An 18,259-nucleotide genomic window follows, 5' to 3' on the forward strand; every position below is an offset into this window, starting at 1 on the left:
TAAAAGTTTTTTAAAGGAGCTAAAAAATAAATTTAAAAACCAAATGGGAGCAGTAGAGGAAAAAATGGGAAAGAAGCAAGTTAGGGAAAGAAAGGTATGAGAAGAGAATTACTAACTTGGAAAAAGAGGTACAAAACCATACTGAAAAAAAGAACATAAAAATTAAAGTTGGCCATGTGGAACCTATGATTCCATGAGATATCAAGACATGGTTACATGGCAGTGTGTGTAAAAACTGATCTGGATGTTTGAGTGGACTACAAGCTCAATGAGTCAGTACTGTGAGAAGACATCTCAAAAGCTGAGGCCATCTTGGGCTGCATCTAGAGAGGTATGGCTTCCAGGAAGAGGCAGGTGATAGCTCTACCTCTGCCCTGGTCACATTTCATCTGGTCTGAGCACCCCAGTTTAAGAGCACTGATAAACTGGACAACATCCAGAGGAGAGCAACCACGAGGGTAAAGGGCCCTGTGTCCCTGTCACATGAGCAGCTGAAGGAACTGTGGATGTGAAAAGATACAGGGTGACATACTAACTGTATTTAAAGCGCTGCAGAAAAGGAAATGGACTTGTTCTGCTGATCTGAGAGGGCAGAACCAGGGGTAGTGGACAGAGACTGAAAACAGGCAAATGAAGGTTTGATGTTAGAAAAAACTTCCTAATGATAAAAGGGGAATGAGTTGCCTTGAGAGGTGGTGGGTTTCCCTGCAATGGGGTCTTCAAGTAGAGGCTGGATGTCCACTCATCTAGTACATCACAGGGGGTTCCTTTTGGGTGCAGCAGCAGGGGAAGGCCCAACCCACAAGTGTTGTGATCCTGTGATGTTAAATAGGGCTGTCCCCTACTCCACTGGGCCTGGGGCTGACATAGGGGGAGGAGGTACCAAATGGGGGGAGAAAGAGAAGGCTAGGTCAGCAGGCTTTAGTGAGAGACTGCAGCATCACCAGACTCCCATATAGTGCACAAAGTGACTGCAGAGCACTGGGGTTCCAGGTAATTTGGAGTTCATCTCCTGAGAGCCACAGTCCACACTCTTCCAACAGGTCATGTGTGAGAGTCAAGTTCTCATCCTGGCCCTGGACAAAGGACAGCAGCTCTGAAGGAAGGGAGAAAGGCCTCTCCTTGGTCTGATTGAAGTTGTCCTTCAGAATTTCCTTCACCTATAGGAAATAGGATCAGACTGAATCCAGGGCCTCTGGGGAAGAGCATGGGATACTTTCTAGTTGTTCTGAGAAAGCCCCTGAGAAACCAGGGTCCTGAGAGAACTTCTAGACTGTACCCTTGAGGCAGCTGCATGACATGCAAGAAACCCTATGAGGTCAGAAGTCATCCCACTGAGTTCTGGGCAGCAGGGCAGAGGGAGGGGCAGGTGATCCACAGAACTGAAGCTATCCCCTTCTAGATCGCTCCCTCTCCCCCATTTCTTATTCATCCTCTAGACTGCCCATTCCAAGGCTTCTGGGAAGTTGGGGCTGTCCAGCTTACTTCTGGGAAGGAAGCAACTTTTCCTACCAGATCTATCTCCTGGGACAGGATCTCTTCCTTTTTCTCTAGCAACTGGATCAGGAGCTGATGTTGGACGTCACTCAGGGCTGGGGATAAATCAATCAATCAGTCAAGTCTTTCTTACCTTACCAAGGGCTAGATTCTGCTAGGTGCTGGAAATAGAAGGACAGAAGGGGAATATGTTCCTCACACAATATAATCTACTTGAGAGCACATATATAGGTAAGTCTAAATACAATGGACATAGAAGGTAAATACAAGGTCATTTGCAGAGAGACAAATAGTTGTGGGGAATTAGAGAGGGTCCTGTGTTGAGGTGGGAGTGGAACTGGATTTGAACTCAGGTCTTCTTGACTCCAGCCCACCATCCACTTAGCCACCTAGCTGCCTCCCATTTGAGATTAAATAATATAAATATAATATAAATTATAAATATAATATAAATCTGTAGTGGACCCAGTTAGTGTAGTTGTGTGACTTCTGTGTGACATCCTCCAGAATAGCCCATACCAGGCATTAAAGAGACAGTGGTAGGGTGCAACACAGAGTATCAGTTAATAAGCATGTTTTAATCGACAGCTGTGCCAGGAATTCTGCTAGGTGCTAGGGATATGAATCAAAAACCAAAAACATACCTGCCCTAAAGGAATTCACATCCTAATGAGGTTGGTGGAGGGTAGGAAGACAACATGCACATCTGTAAGTATGCACAAGTTCTAAGGAATAGAAAGGACTGGGATGGGGATACATGGTGATGTTTTGGGGAAGGCTCTACCGACTGTGAGGATCAAGAAAGGCTTCCTATAGAAGGTGGTCCTTGAATTTGGTCTTAGGGGACAATAAGGATTCTAAGAAGTGAAGGTGTGGAGGGGGTGACTTCCAAAGATGAAAACAGAGGTAGGAGAGATAGAGTGATGTGTATGAAAACAGTAAGAAGGGCAGTTTGGCTGGATTGTAGTGTGTAAAGGGGAGTAATGTGTAACAAGGCTTGAAGGGTAAGGTGCAGCCAGGCTGTGACGAGTTCTGAATGTCAAACAGAGGACTTTATGTATGATCTTAGAAGTTATATTGAGCTAATGGAATTTACAGAGTAGGGACTAGCATGGTCAGACCTATGCTTTAGAAAGAACACTGTGAAAGTTGCGTGTAGGACGGAATGGAAAGGTGAGACATCAGAGGCAGGAACAGAAATTAGAGTGCTCTTCAGGTGGTTCAGGTGAGAGGTGATGAAGACTTGAACTAAGATAATGACTCAGTGGTCAGAGAAAGGAGTGGATGTGAGATGCTGTAAGAAGGAGACAGATGCAATATGGTGGGGAGGTAGAATCTACTAGACTTACTCAGTGATTTAATATGAGGGAAGAAGGAGAGGGAAGACTCAAGGTTGCAAAGCTAGATAAGTGGAAAGGTAGTGGTGTCCTTGACAGGAACAGGGAAATTAGGAAGAGGGGGTGGGTTTTAGGATGAAAGAAGAGTTCAGATTTTGACGTACTGAGTTTGCAATATCTATGGGATATCCAGTTCAAGATGTCCAATATGAAGCTGGTGATGGGGGATGGGAGCTCAGGGGAGAGACTAGAACTAGATATATAGATCTGACAGTTATCTTCATAGAGGTGTTAATTAAATCCACAGGAGCGAATGAGGAAACAAGTAGGGTCAATGAGGAAGAGCTGGGTAATACTGTGGCCCATCCCCAATCAGAACAGGGTCCTAGTGTTTCCTGTCCCTGGGGAGTACAGGAAGGAAGGATTTAATAGGAGGGAGCAACTTTCTTCTCACTGATGATGGGCTTTCCTAGGGGAGTCAGCGCCACATGAAGGAGAGATGGCTGGCTAGGGATCACAGGAATGGGCTCTGCCAATGCAGCCTGTAGGTATTTGGCTTTGGGCCAAATACCCTTTGGGGGTATTTTATTTTCCATCAATGAAAGAGGAAGGTTATTACCTGTCTGCTTTCTACTTTATGGGGATAACATGAGAATAAAAATACACAGAAGATTTGAGGGTTTTTTGTGCTTGTTTAAAGAAAAGCTTATTCTAGAATCCCAAGCACCTCTTATCTAGGAGGTGAAAGGGTGTTGTTTTCTGAGTGGTAGTGTCTCAGGATCTATTTCTGCCCCCCTCCCCCATTCTCTGGTCCTGTAATCCCTCTTACCATTCAGAGCTCCAAGGAGATAGAGGAATGGCCTTGCTGTTTCCTCCACAAGTTGTCCACTCTGGTCTTGCAATTTTCTTAGGATGTTGCCTTTCATGCCCTCCACCTTCTGTGTGGGTACCCCAGTGTACAAACTCTGTTCTAGCTGTAGAGGAAAAATAAGGAGAAAGCTGAATGGTGAGAGTAACATCTGCCTGCCCAAACTAGCCCTTGTGTTAGTAGCCAGGCTTGCCCTGCCCCTAGTGACAATGTTTCCTGGGGAAACCTGGGATCAGTACATATGGGAGAGATCTTGAACTCCAGGGCAAACCTTGGAGGGGTTTGGTTCTACCTCCTCACTCAGTAAGTGAAGAGTGGGAGGAAGAGGCTCATGGATTCATATATAGCCAGTGTGGGGATATTTTCCCTTCCTCTTCCCTTTCCTTCTTAGGGTCCCTGGGGACAGTAAAGAGATTGTCCCTAAGGAATATGCATGGTGACAGGCAATGCTGGTTGGTGGGAGACTGAAGAGAGCAAAGGAGGGGAAGGGCCTAAAGATGGGACAGTGCAGAAACCAGGGGGAGGAAGCCTTGGGGATTTCTTTTCCTTCCTTTTGTACTAGAGAGGAAGGCATCCAAAGACTGAAAAACTCTAGAGCATTGCTCTGGCTCTGTCTGAAAAACTATGAAATTTGGGGACCAGGTTACCATAAGGGTGACTGAATGAAGGAGTCCTGGTCTTCTGACTTATACCAAAAAGTGTGTGTGTGTGTGTGTGTGTGTGTGTGTGTGAGAGAGAGAGAGAGAGAGAGAGAGAGAGAGAGAGAGAGGTCACCTCTCAAGTAGTTCCAGGACCAAGGCAAGATTTGTGGGACCTCAGAGGAGCCTTTTGAAAACCTTTAAAATGATAGCTTACTTTTTCACCTTAAAGCAAAAAACAAACTTTTAAAATTGAGATTCATTAAAACTAAGTTGGTGTAAATTGTCCTTAAGTAACATAAATTCCCAAAGTATTATAGCAAAAAACATTCCTAGTTATTGCAGAATTCCTAGATATCACTAACGTTTTTAGTCAAAAAGGTGTTGTAATAGAATCTCACGTTGGTAACAATAGGAGACTGATCACAGGAAAAAATACTGCTGCTCTTAGAATCCTTTTAAACAAAGAGAACATCTTAAGGTGAGTCTTAAGCACTTTGCATAAATTTCTGCACATGTTCTAGTTCTAGATAAAAAATAATATTAGATTGCCCAGTAAGATAACACAAAAGAGCTCATATCTTTTTCTGACTACTTGCTCTGATCACAGAAATTTGCTATAGAAGGAAAAAAGCAGGGACATGTGACATACCAAATATGACAGGATAAAAACATTCTTGGCTTTGTTTAAACTCAGATATAGTTACAGTTCTCCAATTATGCAGTATCTGTTTCCATAACTAAACTCAGGAATAGTCAGATGGGAAATACTCCTTTTCAAGGATCACTCAGAGGGGATATCACATTAGAATGAAATCTAACTTGTCCCAAGTATCTACAGCTAAAGCTGGCTTTTGTACAAAGGAGAGCACAGGAACAATATTTCCCAGGGTTTGCCAACTATTTTACTGGCAATAGTCCTGTGAGGTTAGTAGTTCAGGTATTATCAACCCTTTCATTATTATTATTACTACAAAGAAATAATAATAGTAATGATGATAATTGATAATACCACCACCACCAGTAGTGAGAGGCTGCAGGGTATTGTAGCTGGACAGCCAGCCTCAGCAGGACAACCTAGGTACATGTCAAGGTTAATAATACCATCCGTGTGACCCTGGGGAAATCACCTACCCTCTCAGTGTCTCATGCAGGGTTCTAAGACTCTACGTTGATGAGCTGGTTTGCATTGGAAGGCTGAAGTCACCTTCCAAAAGGTCCTTCTATTGTTAATATCCCAGGACCAAAAATAGCTGACATATACAGGGCTCTAAGGTCTGCAGACAGCTTCATAAAATGGTTAGATTTGAGCCTCAAAACCTCCCTGTGAAGTAGGTGCTATCAGCATCTCCATGTCCTCGGTGAGGAAACTGAGGATCATTGAAGTGAAAGGTCTTACCTGGGGAGTCTCACAGCCCCTTGGAGCCAGGGCTGGGACAAGCCCAGCTTTCCCAATCTAGGATCTTTCCCTTTACACCAGGCAGAAGAGACTTTTTTATTTCTTTGTTAAGGTAACTCTCTTAGTGAAATCGATTAGGGAATGGCTGAAGAATATGGTAGTTAAGTATATAAATGTAAGGGAATTCTCTTGTGCTGCAGGAAATGAGGGAAAAGATGATGTTAAAGAAAGATGGGAAGACTTGTATAAACTGATACAGAATGAAATGAGCAGAACCAGAAGAACAATTTATATAACATCAATAATATAAAAACTAATATTTTTGAAAGACTGAAGAACTCTATCAGCTAAATGCTTAACAATGATCCCAGAAGACTGATAAAGAAGAACATTGCCTAGCTCATGACAGTAAGTTATTGTCTAATGTGCAGAACAAGAAATGCATTTTTGGATATGACCGATGTAGAAATCTCTTTTGTTTCACTATACTTGTGCAATACAGGATTTTGTAGTTCCTTCCTTCCTTCCTTTCTTTCTCTCTTTTCCTCTCTCCCTTCTTTCCTCTTTCCTGTCCTTTCCTCCTTTCTTCCTTCTTTCTGTTTTTTTCTCTTTTGTAGGTATGAGGAGATGAGATGGAGAAAGAAATGAATGCTTATTAACTGAAAAAATAAATTTTAAAAAGAAAGAAACTTATAAAGTTGCAATGTTATTTAATAAAATGAATAATTTGGACCCTATCACCTCTGAGGCCACTTCCAACTTTGAAATTCTGTGATTCAAGACCCTTTGATAAGGGATAAATTAAACAAGGAAACTGAAGATATAAAGGTATGAGAGGAGTGTCCCCAGAATTCAGAGAGCTGATCAGCTCTGACAATGTCCTTTTGCCTTGTGACCAAGAGGACTCTTAGGGAAATAAATTGAGGATATCATAGGAGTAGAACTGGAAACCTCTCAGAAGACAGAAGTTCTATAAGGTTAAGGCTGACTACCTCCCAAAGCAGCTTAATAGAAATTCACTTGGTGTATTTGTGGTTCACCAATACAGTCTTTAGTGGAATTACTTTAAACCAGTGAAGAAAATTCTTAGTTTTGGGACTTTACAAGCTGTTCTGAAAACCATGTTTCATGTGATATGTTAGAGCCTACAGGTTTGGGAAGAATAAAATGGGACTGGTTTGTTTTCTTCCCTTTGTCTCTTCCCTTTCTTCAACTTCCATACTGACTAGGTTTTAGAGGAGGTTTGTGGTTTTTAATTTATATTTTTCACAAATGGCAAGGACTGTATTCCTGAAAATGTATATGTAAACATTTTTATTTTATTATTCCTGTCAACTGTACATTTTAATTGTTGTTCAGTCACTTCAGTCCTATTTGACCCTGTGACCTCATTTGGGATTTTCTTGGCAAAGATATTGGATGGTTTGCCATTTTCTTCTCCAGCTCATTTTACAGATGAGGAAATTGAGGCAAACAGAGTTAAGAGACCTGCCCAGGGTCATACAGCCGGTAAGAATCTGAGACCAGATTTGAATTCAGGAAGATGAGTCTTCCTGACTCTAGGCTTGTCACTATCTACTGTACCACCTAGCTGCCCTGTACATTTTAATAATCAAATGAAAATGTTAAGAATAAAAATAATCATTAGTATGTTTTTTAAAAGCCCTACTTGGTGAATAGGTTCCAGGGAGTTTCTGTGGGCACAAGTTGCTCTGCTCAGACATTAATCAGTTCTTTTCCCCCCACATAATTACAAGTCTTGACTTATTTCATTAATTGGATCCTGGTTCAGTTCACTGCCCAGCTCTCTGAAACAGCCCAGCAATCACCGGCTACTAAAGCCCTTGCTCCCTGGTCTCTGCACCTCAGTCGTCCTTCTCAGCTACAACCCCTAGACCATCCTCCCTCCTCTGACTTCTTTGCTTCTCAGGGAGTCCCTCAAGTTGCAGGATCATAGGATCTAGAATTGGAAGGATCCTTGGCATTCATCTGGTCCAGTCCCCTTATGTTACAGATGAGGAAACTGAGGCCCAAAGAGCTGTGCTGACCTCCCCCAGGTGGCACAAGTGGTTAAAAAGTACAGTCTGATATGAAGCCAGGTGCTCTAACTCACAATCCAGTGTTGTCCCTCTCCCACTCTTCCCTTCTGTCCTCCCCTTCCCTGGGCCCCCAACCCCCATCCTGTGATTTTCTGTTGCCCTGACTTCCAGACTGTCTCACCGTGTCTTCTAAGTCCAGCAGGTCCTGCTCACTCTGGAGGATCACCAGGAGAGCCTGAAGCAGAAACTGCTGTAACTTCCTGTCCTGCTTAGTTAGTGGGTGTTGTTCTTTCTCCACCTCAGCCTGTAGTTGCTCAAAGCCTAGAAAAAACAAGACAGCTAAGGCTGGGATCAAATCCCAGATCTCAGACCCTTCATCCCTGGGTCCCTGCCTGGGAAGCCTTTAACATCAGCAGGATGCTGGAGTGGGTCCCTGCTTTGTACCCTCTTCAATCCATGTGGATGTCCGTATTCCCTGGCCTCAAGAATTTTACCAGTTTATGGGGACCCAGGGAGGGGTCTGGGGCCTCACTCCCTCACAATAAGGAACGGTAGCTAGTCAGATGCCCTATTCCCAAACTCAACCATAGGTAAGTTAAGTGATGTTCTGTTCCTTCCTTCCTATAGAAAAAGGAACAGTCACCCAGCACTTCCCAGAAAAAGGGCATTGTGTTTAGCATCCTTATCAATGGTTTGGGTAAAGGCATCAATGGTTTCTTTGATACTTCAGTACACCTGGAGCCACATTTCACTGATTAATCATAACAGCTGCATTTATACAGTACTTTGGAAGTGCTTAACAAGTATTATCTCATTTGATCCTCACAGCCCTGGGAGGAAGGTGCTATTATGATCTCTATTTTATAGATGGGAAACTGAGGCATGCTGCAGTTAAGTGACCTGTCCAGGGTCACACAGCTTGTAAGTGCCTTAGGTCAGACCGAACTTAGGTCTTCTGACTTCAGGTCCAGTGCTCTACCCCCTGTGCCATCTAGTTCCCTGATGTGAATATTCATACCAATGGGGAATCTGACTTCTGACTTACACTTCCTTACCCCATACACCTGTTATCCCTATCCTCCCAAACATCTTCCAGGGATCCATCCTTAGTGAGGTGCCACCCCCGCTGACCATCTGTGGTTGCTCTCAGGTCTCCTTCCTTCCTTGCTTCTTTCCTTCCCTCCCTCCCTCCCCCCATCTCTGCCTCCTTCCTCTCCCTCCCTCTTCTACCTCTGTTACCATAGGGAATTATACCCTTTCCTGCAAGTGCTCTCTTCAAAGGAATATAAATTTGGATTCCAGAAATCTCGCAAAATATTTTGGGGTTTACAGGCTATATTTCTTTTTTAAGCACCATGCCTTAAACCCAAATCACTCTAGCTTTCATTTATTGGCCAACAATAGGTCCCAGCCCAAGCTCTATGGGGTCACTGTTTGTTCTCTGAGGGCTCAGAATGAGTATTAATAGCAGTTGTTTCTCTTTTGGCCAGAAATCATGAGGGTCTTCCCTCCCAGATTGAATTTTTTTTTGACCAGGTAAAAGAGGCCATTCTTTGCCTCATTTCTTACCTAGCCTTAATCATTGAATGGGCATTGCTTCAGTCAAACTATAACTGAGAAAGACCTTAATTTAAAAAAGTCAAGGTCTCCCACTATATCCCGAGCCAGTCATCCTGATCTATATCTTGACACTGGACCCAGATGGCTCCAGAGGAGATGGTGAGTCTGGTGACTTTGCACAGCCCTGCCTCTCTTAAATCCAATTCACTTGCATGTCATGCCATCACCTCCCTGATGTCATGGTCCTCTTCAAGGACAAAGGACAAATAACAGCTCTCAGTACACAATAGATCCTGGTCCTTTTCAAATCCTATATTTCCTGGATGAAATCTTTTTATGAAAATTCTTACACACATTTCTTACCTGGTGTGGCATCCCCTTGAAAATATTTGCAGGAAGGAGGTGAAATATCTTCATCTGAAGACTCGTCATCAGAGTGCTTAAGTATGCCTTTTTTTCTAATTACTATCAAACCTAATGGGAAAGAAGATTGTTTTGTAAGTGGTTTGCTTTTTTCTGCCTTCCTCCCCAGTCTGGGCCAAACAAAACTAGGTTAATCCATATTGCTTATAACAGACCTAAATTACTTGAAGACGGCTCTCAAGTCTTCTCTTCTCTAGGCTAACCATCTCCGCTTCCTTCAGCCTATCCTTCATTGGCATGGTCTCCAGCCCCTTCATCTGTCCTGCTCACCCTCCTCCTCTGGATGTGTTCCCTCTTTGGCTGGGGTGTGAGGTGTTATGGAAGGCTGGGAAACCCTGACCCCCTTCTCCATCATCTCTCATCTTCCCTCTCATAGAGCTAAGCAGAGCAGTAGATAGAGCACCAGGCCTGGAGTCAGCAAACCTGAGTTGAAATATTGCCTCAGCTATCTACTAGTTGTATGACCCTGGGCAAGTCACTTAACCTCTGTTTGCCTCAGTTTCCTCATGTCAAATGGAGGTAATAATAGCACCTACCTCCCAGGCTTGTTGTGAGGATCAAATGTGATAATAATTTCAATGCACTTACTTAGCACAGTATCTGGCATATAGTAAACACTATAGAATGTTAGCTACTATCACAGAGCCTTCCCTAGCACTTTCAGGCCAGTCTTCTTGAGTGTAAACCCCTGCCCTGTGTCACAGGCACGAGGGTCTCATGCAGGTACAAAGAATAAGGGCAGGCATGTGCCCGTGCACAGAGGGGCTGCCCAGTCCAGTCTCATACAGGCTCTGCCCATTTCAGGTCCTTAGAACTCCCAACTCTTGGATCATAGACACCTGAACACACAGGAAGTTTCACTCCCTGGAGCCTGGGGAAGCCCCCTGGGCAATTTGGAGTTTTGCCTTTCCTCCACTCTCAGAGGAAGAGAAGGGAATTGGAACAGGCATTTATGAGTCATTTACTATGTGCTGGGTACTATGCTAAGTATTTTACAAACATTACCTTGTTTGACATGTAGGGGGAGAGAAACATTGCCATTCACAGAACCTGGGTCCCCACTGAGGCAAGTTCCCTTACAACCTGAGGTGGCTTACTCATGCCAGGGTACCCCCCGGCCTGCTGGTGCTCTGCCTCCACCCCTCACATAAGCACAGTCCCTAGGAAAAGGCCAGGATGCCCCTCACTGGTGCTGCTGTGAGAAGGCCATAAGCAATATGGCCTTGGTCCTGTCATTCCTTCTTAGACCCTCCCTGGCCTATGGACCCTGGCCTGCCCATGGATTCTGCCTCTGAATACTTCAGGCTGCCTTTATCTCTGTGTTTCAACTGGGAAAGGTGGGAAAATAGGAAAAAAAGCCACAAACCTGATGAAGAGCAGATTTCCAATGCTGTTTGTGAATAGGGTGGGAAGGATTTCTGGTTCCCATCTGGAAGTAGAAGAACACCTAGATAAAAAAATGATTAAAAATGATAAAAGTCAATGCAATTGGAACTATGGGGGAAAAAGTATAGGGTTCCATTATTAGAGGGGCTATAAATCAATGTAGGCTTTTAAAAAATTTGAATAGTAATTTATACTTCCCCCAATTACATATTAATCAAATTTTTTAGCATTCATTTTCACAGGATTTTGAGTTCCAATTTTTTTTCTCCCTTCCACCCTCCCCTCCCCTCTTCTGAAAATTGTAGGCAGTTTGATATAGTTTATACATGTGCTATCATGTAGAATGTATTTCCATACTCATCACAGTTGTGCAAAAAGAAACAGATGAAAACGAAATAAAACCATGAGAAAGAAGAAAGTGAAAAAAATATAATTTGATATTCATTCAGAGTCCATCAGTTCTTTATTTGGATGTAGATAGCATTTTCCTTCATGAGTCCTTTGTACTTGTGTTTGGAACCTTGTGTTGCTGAGAAGAGTTGAGTCATTCATAGTTGATCATCACACAGCGTTGCTGATACTGTGTACAATGTTTTCCTGGTTCTGCTCATTTCACGTTGCATCAGTTTGTACATGTGCTTCCAAGTTTTTCTGAAATTTGCTTGTTCATCATTTCTTATTGCACAATAGTATTCCATTACATTCATATTCCACAGCTTGTTCAGCCGTTTCCTAACTGATGGGTATCTCCTCAATTTCTAATATTTTGCCAACACAAAAAGGGCTGCTATAAATATGCTTGCACGTGTAGGTCCTTTCCCCTTTTTTATGATGTCTTTTGGATACAGACTTAGTAGTGGTATTGCTGGACCAACGGGAATGCAAAATTTGGTTGCTCTTTGGCATAGTTCCAAATTGCTTTCCAGAGCGATTAGATCAGTTCACAACTCCGCCAACAATGCATTAGTGCTCCAATTTTCCCACATCCTCTCCAACACTTATCATTTTCCTTTTTTGTCATATTTAGCCAATTTGTTTGTTGTGATGTGGTATTTCAGAGTTGTTTTAACTTGCATTTCTCTAATCAAAAGTGATTTAGAGCACTTCTTCATGTGCCTATAGATACCTTTGATTTCTTCATCTGAAAAGTGCTTGTTCATATCCTTTGACCATTTATCAATTAGGGGATGGCTTGTATTCTCATAAATTTCACTCAGTTCTCTATATATTTGAGAAATGAGGCCTTTATCAGAGATACTTGCTCTAAAGATTGTTTCCCAGCTTTCTGCTCTCCTTTTAATCTTGGTGGCATTGGTTGGTTTGTACAAAAGCTTTTGAATTTACTATGACCAAAATTATCTATTCTACATTTTGTAATGCCTGCTATCTCTTATTTAGTTATGAATTCTTCCCCTCCCCATAGATTTGACAGGCTCTTCTAATTTGATTGCTTCATTATCTATAGTACCTTTTAGCAAAATGTAGTTTCCTTCCTTTCGTCTTTTAATTAGGTCTATTTTTGCTTTTACTTTGTCTAAGATCAGGTAGATTCTGATCCAGCCCTTTACCTTTACTCTGTGTGTGTCTCTCTGCTTCAAGTGTGTTTCTTGTAAGTAACATATTGTAGGACTCTGATTTTGGATGTACTGTGCTCTCTGCTTCTGTTTTATGGGAGAGTTCATCCCATTCACATTCACAGTTATGATTATTAACCTGTGTATTTCCCTCCATCCTATTCTTCCTCCAGTTTGTCTTCTCTCTCATCCTTTCCTTCCTCACCAGAGTTTTGCTTCTATTTACTACCTCCCCTGACCTTCCCTCCCTTATGTCAGTTCCCTTCCTTGCCCCCACCCCTTTACTTAATCTTAATCTCCTCCTACTTCCCCATCAGGTAAGAGAGATTTCTATATTTAACTGATTGTGTATATTTTTCCCTCTTTGATCCAATAAAGATGAGAGTAAGGTTCAAGGGATGTCCATCACCCACCCTCCTATCTTCTCCTCCACTGTTTTACTCACCTCATCATGTGAGATAATTTACCCCATTCTTCTTCTCCCTCTTCTACCACCCCCAGCCAGCATGGGCCTGCCATATTTCAGCATAGCCCTGGGGAAACAGGCAGCCTCCAGAAGCCTGTTTGCTTAGGCACCCACAGAAGAGGTATCTACCTTCTTGCCCAGAGCTGTGCAGAAGGAAGGGGAGGCCTGGCAACTGGAGGCTGCCTGTTTGCCTGGGGCAATACTGAAGCACCATGGTGGTTTTCTGAGCTTGAGTCTGTCAGTTCCCCTGGCTGTGCTAAGGCACATCAGTGTAGCCTTTTTAGAAAGCTGTCTGGCTCTATTCCATAAAAGCTGCAAAACCAGTCATACCCTTTGACCTAGGGATTTCACTGCCAGGATCATTAGTGTTGAAAGAGACATTTAGAGATCAACTAGTCCAACCCCCTCATTTTACCAATAAGGAAACCAGGGCTGAGGGTTTTATCTTAAGGCCGATATTACCTCAGTGCTTTAAGGACCCATGATTTCATTGGGTGGGCTCCCTCTACCATCATGGACACAACCTAGGTGGCCAATCTGCTGGTGACGAGGAGCCTCCCAATTTAATCAGACTGGTTCTTAAGTGACAGACACACTTGGGGCCCATACTCAAAACTTCTCTAAATCAGAATGATCTATCAGAACCTCCAATGAGAACCCAGGGACACTACAACACAATGACAACACATCAGAGTAAAATTTAGATGGAGGAAGGTTATAATTGAGATGGGAATGAAAAGGCTAGTCTGTACAAAAATAGAGCTGTTTCATAAAAAATGAAAACAATACACATGTCCAAGAACTGAATTAAAGAAAAATGTCACACTTCAAAGGGATTTCAGGGAGCATCTAGTCAAAATTGTGCCTGAGCAGGAATCTATGGTCTCCCTGACCAGTGGTCATTTAGCTTTTGCTTGAATACCTTGAGTGATGAGTAGCTCACCACTTCCTGAGTCAGTGGGAGAAAGATAGGAAGATTTCACATCTCTTATAACATATATATTATCTACTCCTACCTAATTTCTACCCATTGCCTCAAGGGAGATTGTGAAGTGATGGGATAGATTGCAGCCTGTCAATGTCATGGAATATTTTTGAGCAATTGAAAAATTTCAACTATGAAGAATACAAACAAATATGGAAGGAGGGGAAGGAAACAAAGGTGGGGGAGGGCATAAGAATTTATTATGCTCCTACTCTGTTCCTGTCACTGTGCTAAGCACTTCACAAATATTATCTCCTTGAATCTTCACAAGATCCCTGTGAAGTAGGTGCTATTATCACCATTTTACAGCTGAGGAAACTTAGGTTGACAGAGGTTAAGTGACCTGCCTAAGGTCACTTGTTAGTGCTTACTTATAAGGTCACAACTTGAACCTTAGGCTAGATTTAAACTCCAAATGATGCAGAGCAAAGAGAGCAAAATCACAGACACGAAATTTGAGAGCTGGAAGGAAACGCAATGACTATCTGGCCTAACCCATACCTGAAGGGGTTAGAACACATTTAACACATCAGAATACTCCATTAATTATTTCCCATTTATCCTTTATATAGCTTGCTTTCTATATATTTGTTTGCATGTTTTATTCCTCATTAGGATGTAAGCTCCTTAGATCACAAAAGGATAACTCCTAGAAATACTGTAGCCAGATTCCAGAGTTCCCAGGTCAAGGAGAAAATATTGCAAGCAGCCAGAAAGAAACAATTCAAGTATTGTAGAAACACAGTCAGGATAACACAAGATCTAGCAGCTTCTACATTAAGGGATCAAAGAGCTTGGAATGTAAAATTCCAGAGGTCAAAGGAGGTAGGATTAAAACCAAGAATCATCTACCCAGCAAAACTGAGTATGATACTTCAGGGCAAAAAAATAGACTTTCAATGAAATAGAGGACTTTCAAGCATTCTTGATGAAAAGACCAGAGCTGAATAGAAAATTTGACTTCCAAGTACAAGAATCAAGAGAAGCATGAAAAGGTAAACAAGAAAGAGAAATCCTAAGGGACTTATTGAAGTTGAACTGTTTACATTCCTACATGGAAAGATGATGTTTGTAACTCATGAGACCTTTCTCAGTATTAGGGCAGTTGAAAGGAATATATATATATATATATATATATATATATATATATATATATATATATATATATATATATATACATATATACATATATATATATGTGTATATATATATATACACATATATATATATGTATATGTATGTGTATATATATATATGTATGTATGTATGTATATAGACAGAGGCCACAAGGTGAGTTGAATATGAAGGGATGATATCTAAAAAAAAATTAAGGAGTGAGAGAGGAATAGACTGGGAGAAGGAGAAAGAGAGAGATGGAATGGGGTAAATTATCTCACATAAAAGAGGCAAGCAAAAGCAGTTATAATGGAAGGGAAGAGGGAGTAGGTGAAAGGGAATGAGTGAACCTTACTCTAATCAGATTTGACTTAAGGAGGGAATAACACACACAATCAAATGGGTATCTTACTCTACAGGAAAGTATGGGGAAGGGAATAAGAGGAGGGGGATGATAGAAAGGAGAGCAGTTTGGGGGAGGAGGTAGTCAAAAGCAAAAACTTTTGAAAAGGAACAGGGTCAAAGGAGAAAACTGAATAAATGAGGGATGGGATAAGATGGAGGGAAATATAGTTAGTTCTTCACAACATGACTATTATGGAAGTGTTTTACACTATGATACATGTATAGCCTGTATTGAATTGCTTGCCTTCTCAAGGAGGGTGGGTGGGGAGGGGAAAACAGAGAAAATTTGGAACTCAAAGTTCTAAAACCAAATGTTAAAAATTGTTTTTACATGCAACTTGGAAATAAGATATATAGGCAATGGGGTATAGAAATCTATCTGGCCCTACAAGGAAGTAAGGGGGAAGAGGATAAGGGGGTAAGGGGAGTATGGTGATAGAAAGGAGGACAGACTGAGGAAAGGGACAATCAGAATACATGTCATCTTGGGGTGTGGGAAGGGTAGAGATGGGGAGAAAATTTGTAACTCAAAATCTTGTGGAAATGAATGTTGAAAACTAAAAATAAATTAATCCTCAAAAAAGCATCTTTCAGTTGACATATTCAAAGAGATAATACTTTATTCCTTGGAATTGATAAAGTCTCAAGAGTCCAAATATCTATTTTGTTAATTATAATAATTCTATAATACTTAAATGGCCAGTTATAAAAAAAAAGATTGTAAGCTCCTCCGGTACAGGAATTGTCTTTTGCCTCTTTTTGTATCCTCAGCACTTAATGCAATACCTGGCACATAGTAGGTGCTTCATACATGTCTATTGATTGATTAAATATGAGTCTATGAAAACTGACATCATCAAAAGCTTATGAGTAGGGGTGGAGCCAAGATGGCGGCTGGAAAGCAGGGACTTGCATGAGCTCCCCACCACGTCCCTCCAAAAACCTATAAAAATGTCTCGGAACAAATTCTAGAACTGCAGAACCCACAAAATAGCAGAGGGAAGCAGGGATCCAGCCCAGGACAGCCTGGATGGTCAATGGATGAGGTCTATCACGCATGGAGCGGAGGGGAGCAGAGCTCAGCATGGGAGGCAGCAGGACCAACCAGACCAGGAGCCGGGCAGGACAGGCCCTAGCACGCTGAATCAGTGAGCTGTGGCAGTTACCAGACTTCTCAACCCACAAACACCAAGGACAACAGAGAAGGTTAGTGGGGAAAGCTGCGGGGGACAGAGTTCGAGGTTCGGCCACTGCCCCAGGGGCAGCGGGGGAGGTGCAGCTACAGAACTACAGTTGCAGTTACTTCTGGCCCCAGGCCCACATGGTGGGAGGAATTAAGTGGCAGATCAGAGCAGGAGTGCAGAGCCTGCTGAAGATTTGCGTCAGGTCCAGGTTGGTGGTTCTTGAGGAAGGAGGAGTGCTGGGGTGGCAGAGCTGGCTGTATAGAAATAGCTCTGAAATCAACGGCGCATCCCCTCAAGCTTGGAACAAAGTACTCTTTGCTCTACAAGCAGTCATACCCCAATGAAAAACTCAAGGGTCAAGTAAGTTGGCTGGGAACATGGCCAGGCAGCGAAAACACACCCAGATTCAGTCTCAGACTTGGAATCCTTCTTTGGTGAAAAAGAAGACCAAAACATACAGCCTAAAGAAGTCAACAAAGTGCAAGAGCCTACACCAAAAGCCTCCAAGAAAAACATGAACTGGTCTCAGGCCATGGAAGAGCTCAAAAAGGAGTTGGAAAAGCAAGTTAGAGAAGTAGAGGAAAAATTGGGATGAGAAATGAGAATGATGCAAGAAAACCATGAAAAACAAGTCAATGACTTGCTAAAGGAGACCCAAAAAATACTGAAAAAAATATTGAAGAAAACAACACTTTAAAAAATAGACTAACTCAAATGGCAAAAGAGCTCCAAAAAGCCAATGAGGAGAAGAATGCCTTGAAAGGCAGAATTAGCCAAATGGAAAAGGAGGTCCAAAAGACCACTGAAGAAAATACTACCTTAAAAATGAGATTGGAGCAAGTAGAAGCTAGTGACTTTATGAGAAATCAAGATATTATAAAACAGAACCAAAGGAATGAAAAAATGGAAGACAATGTGAAATATCTCATTGGAAAAACCACTGACCTGGAAAATAGATCCAGGAGAGATAATTTAAAAATTATTGGACTACCTGAAAGCCATGATCAAAAAAAGAGCCTAGATATCATCTTTCAAGACATTATCAAGGAGAATTGCCCTGATATTCTAGAGCCAGAGGGTAAAATAGAAATTGAAAGAATCCATAGATCGCCTCCTCAAATAGATCCCAAAAAGAAAACTCCAAGGAACATTGTCGCCAAATTCCAGAGCTCCCAGGTCAAGGAGAAAATACTGCAAGCAGCCAGAAAGAAACAATTTGAATATTGTGGAAAAACAATCAGGATAACACAGGATCTGGCAGCTTCCACATTAAGGGACCGAAGGGCTTGGAATATGATATTCCAGAGGTCAATGGAGCTAGGATTAAAGTCAAGAATCACCTACCCAGCAAAACTGAGTATCATGCTCCAAGGCAAAATATT

At 42.1% G+C, this 18,259-nt stretch overlaps 1 protein-coding gene across 1 annotated transcript in view; it reads right to left on the bottom strand.

Moving 5' to 3' along the window:
- Positions 1-765: 765 nt before the first annotated feature.
- Positions 766-18,259, bottom strand: part of LOC118834680 (gasdermin-D-like) — a 30,401-nt gene continuing 12,907 nt past the window's right edge. The window contains exons 5-10 of the mRNA XM_036742123.1: positions 11,128-11,208; positions 9,702-9,812; positions 7,960-8,099; positions 3,664-3,808; positions 1,513-1,592; positions 766-1,160 (exon numbers count right to left, since the gene is read on the bottom strand). Of these exons, the coding sequence (XP_036598018.1) occupies positions 912-1,160; positions 1,513-1,592; positions 3,664-3,808; positions 7,960-8,099; positions 9,702-9,812; positions 11,128-11,208 (806 nt within the window). The 3' untranslated portion in view covers positions 766-911. The remainder of the gene's footprint in view (positions 1,161-1,512; positions 1,593-3,663; positions 3,809-7,959; positions 8,100-9,701; positions 9,813-11,127; positions 11,209-18,259) is intronic.

The sequence above is a fragment of the Trichosurus vulpecula genome, chromosome 1, assembly GCF_011100635.1.
Source record: "Trichosurus vulpecula isolate mTriVul1 chromosome 1, mTriVul1.pri, whole genome shotgun sequence".
NCBI classification, from domain to species: domain Eukaryota; kingdom Metazoa; phylum Chordata; class Mammalia; order Diprotodontia; family Phalangeridae; genus Trichosurus; species Trichosurus vulpecula.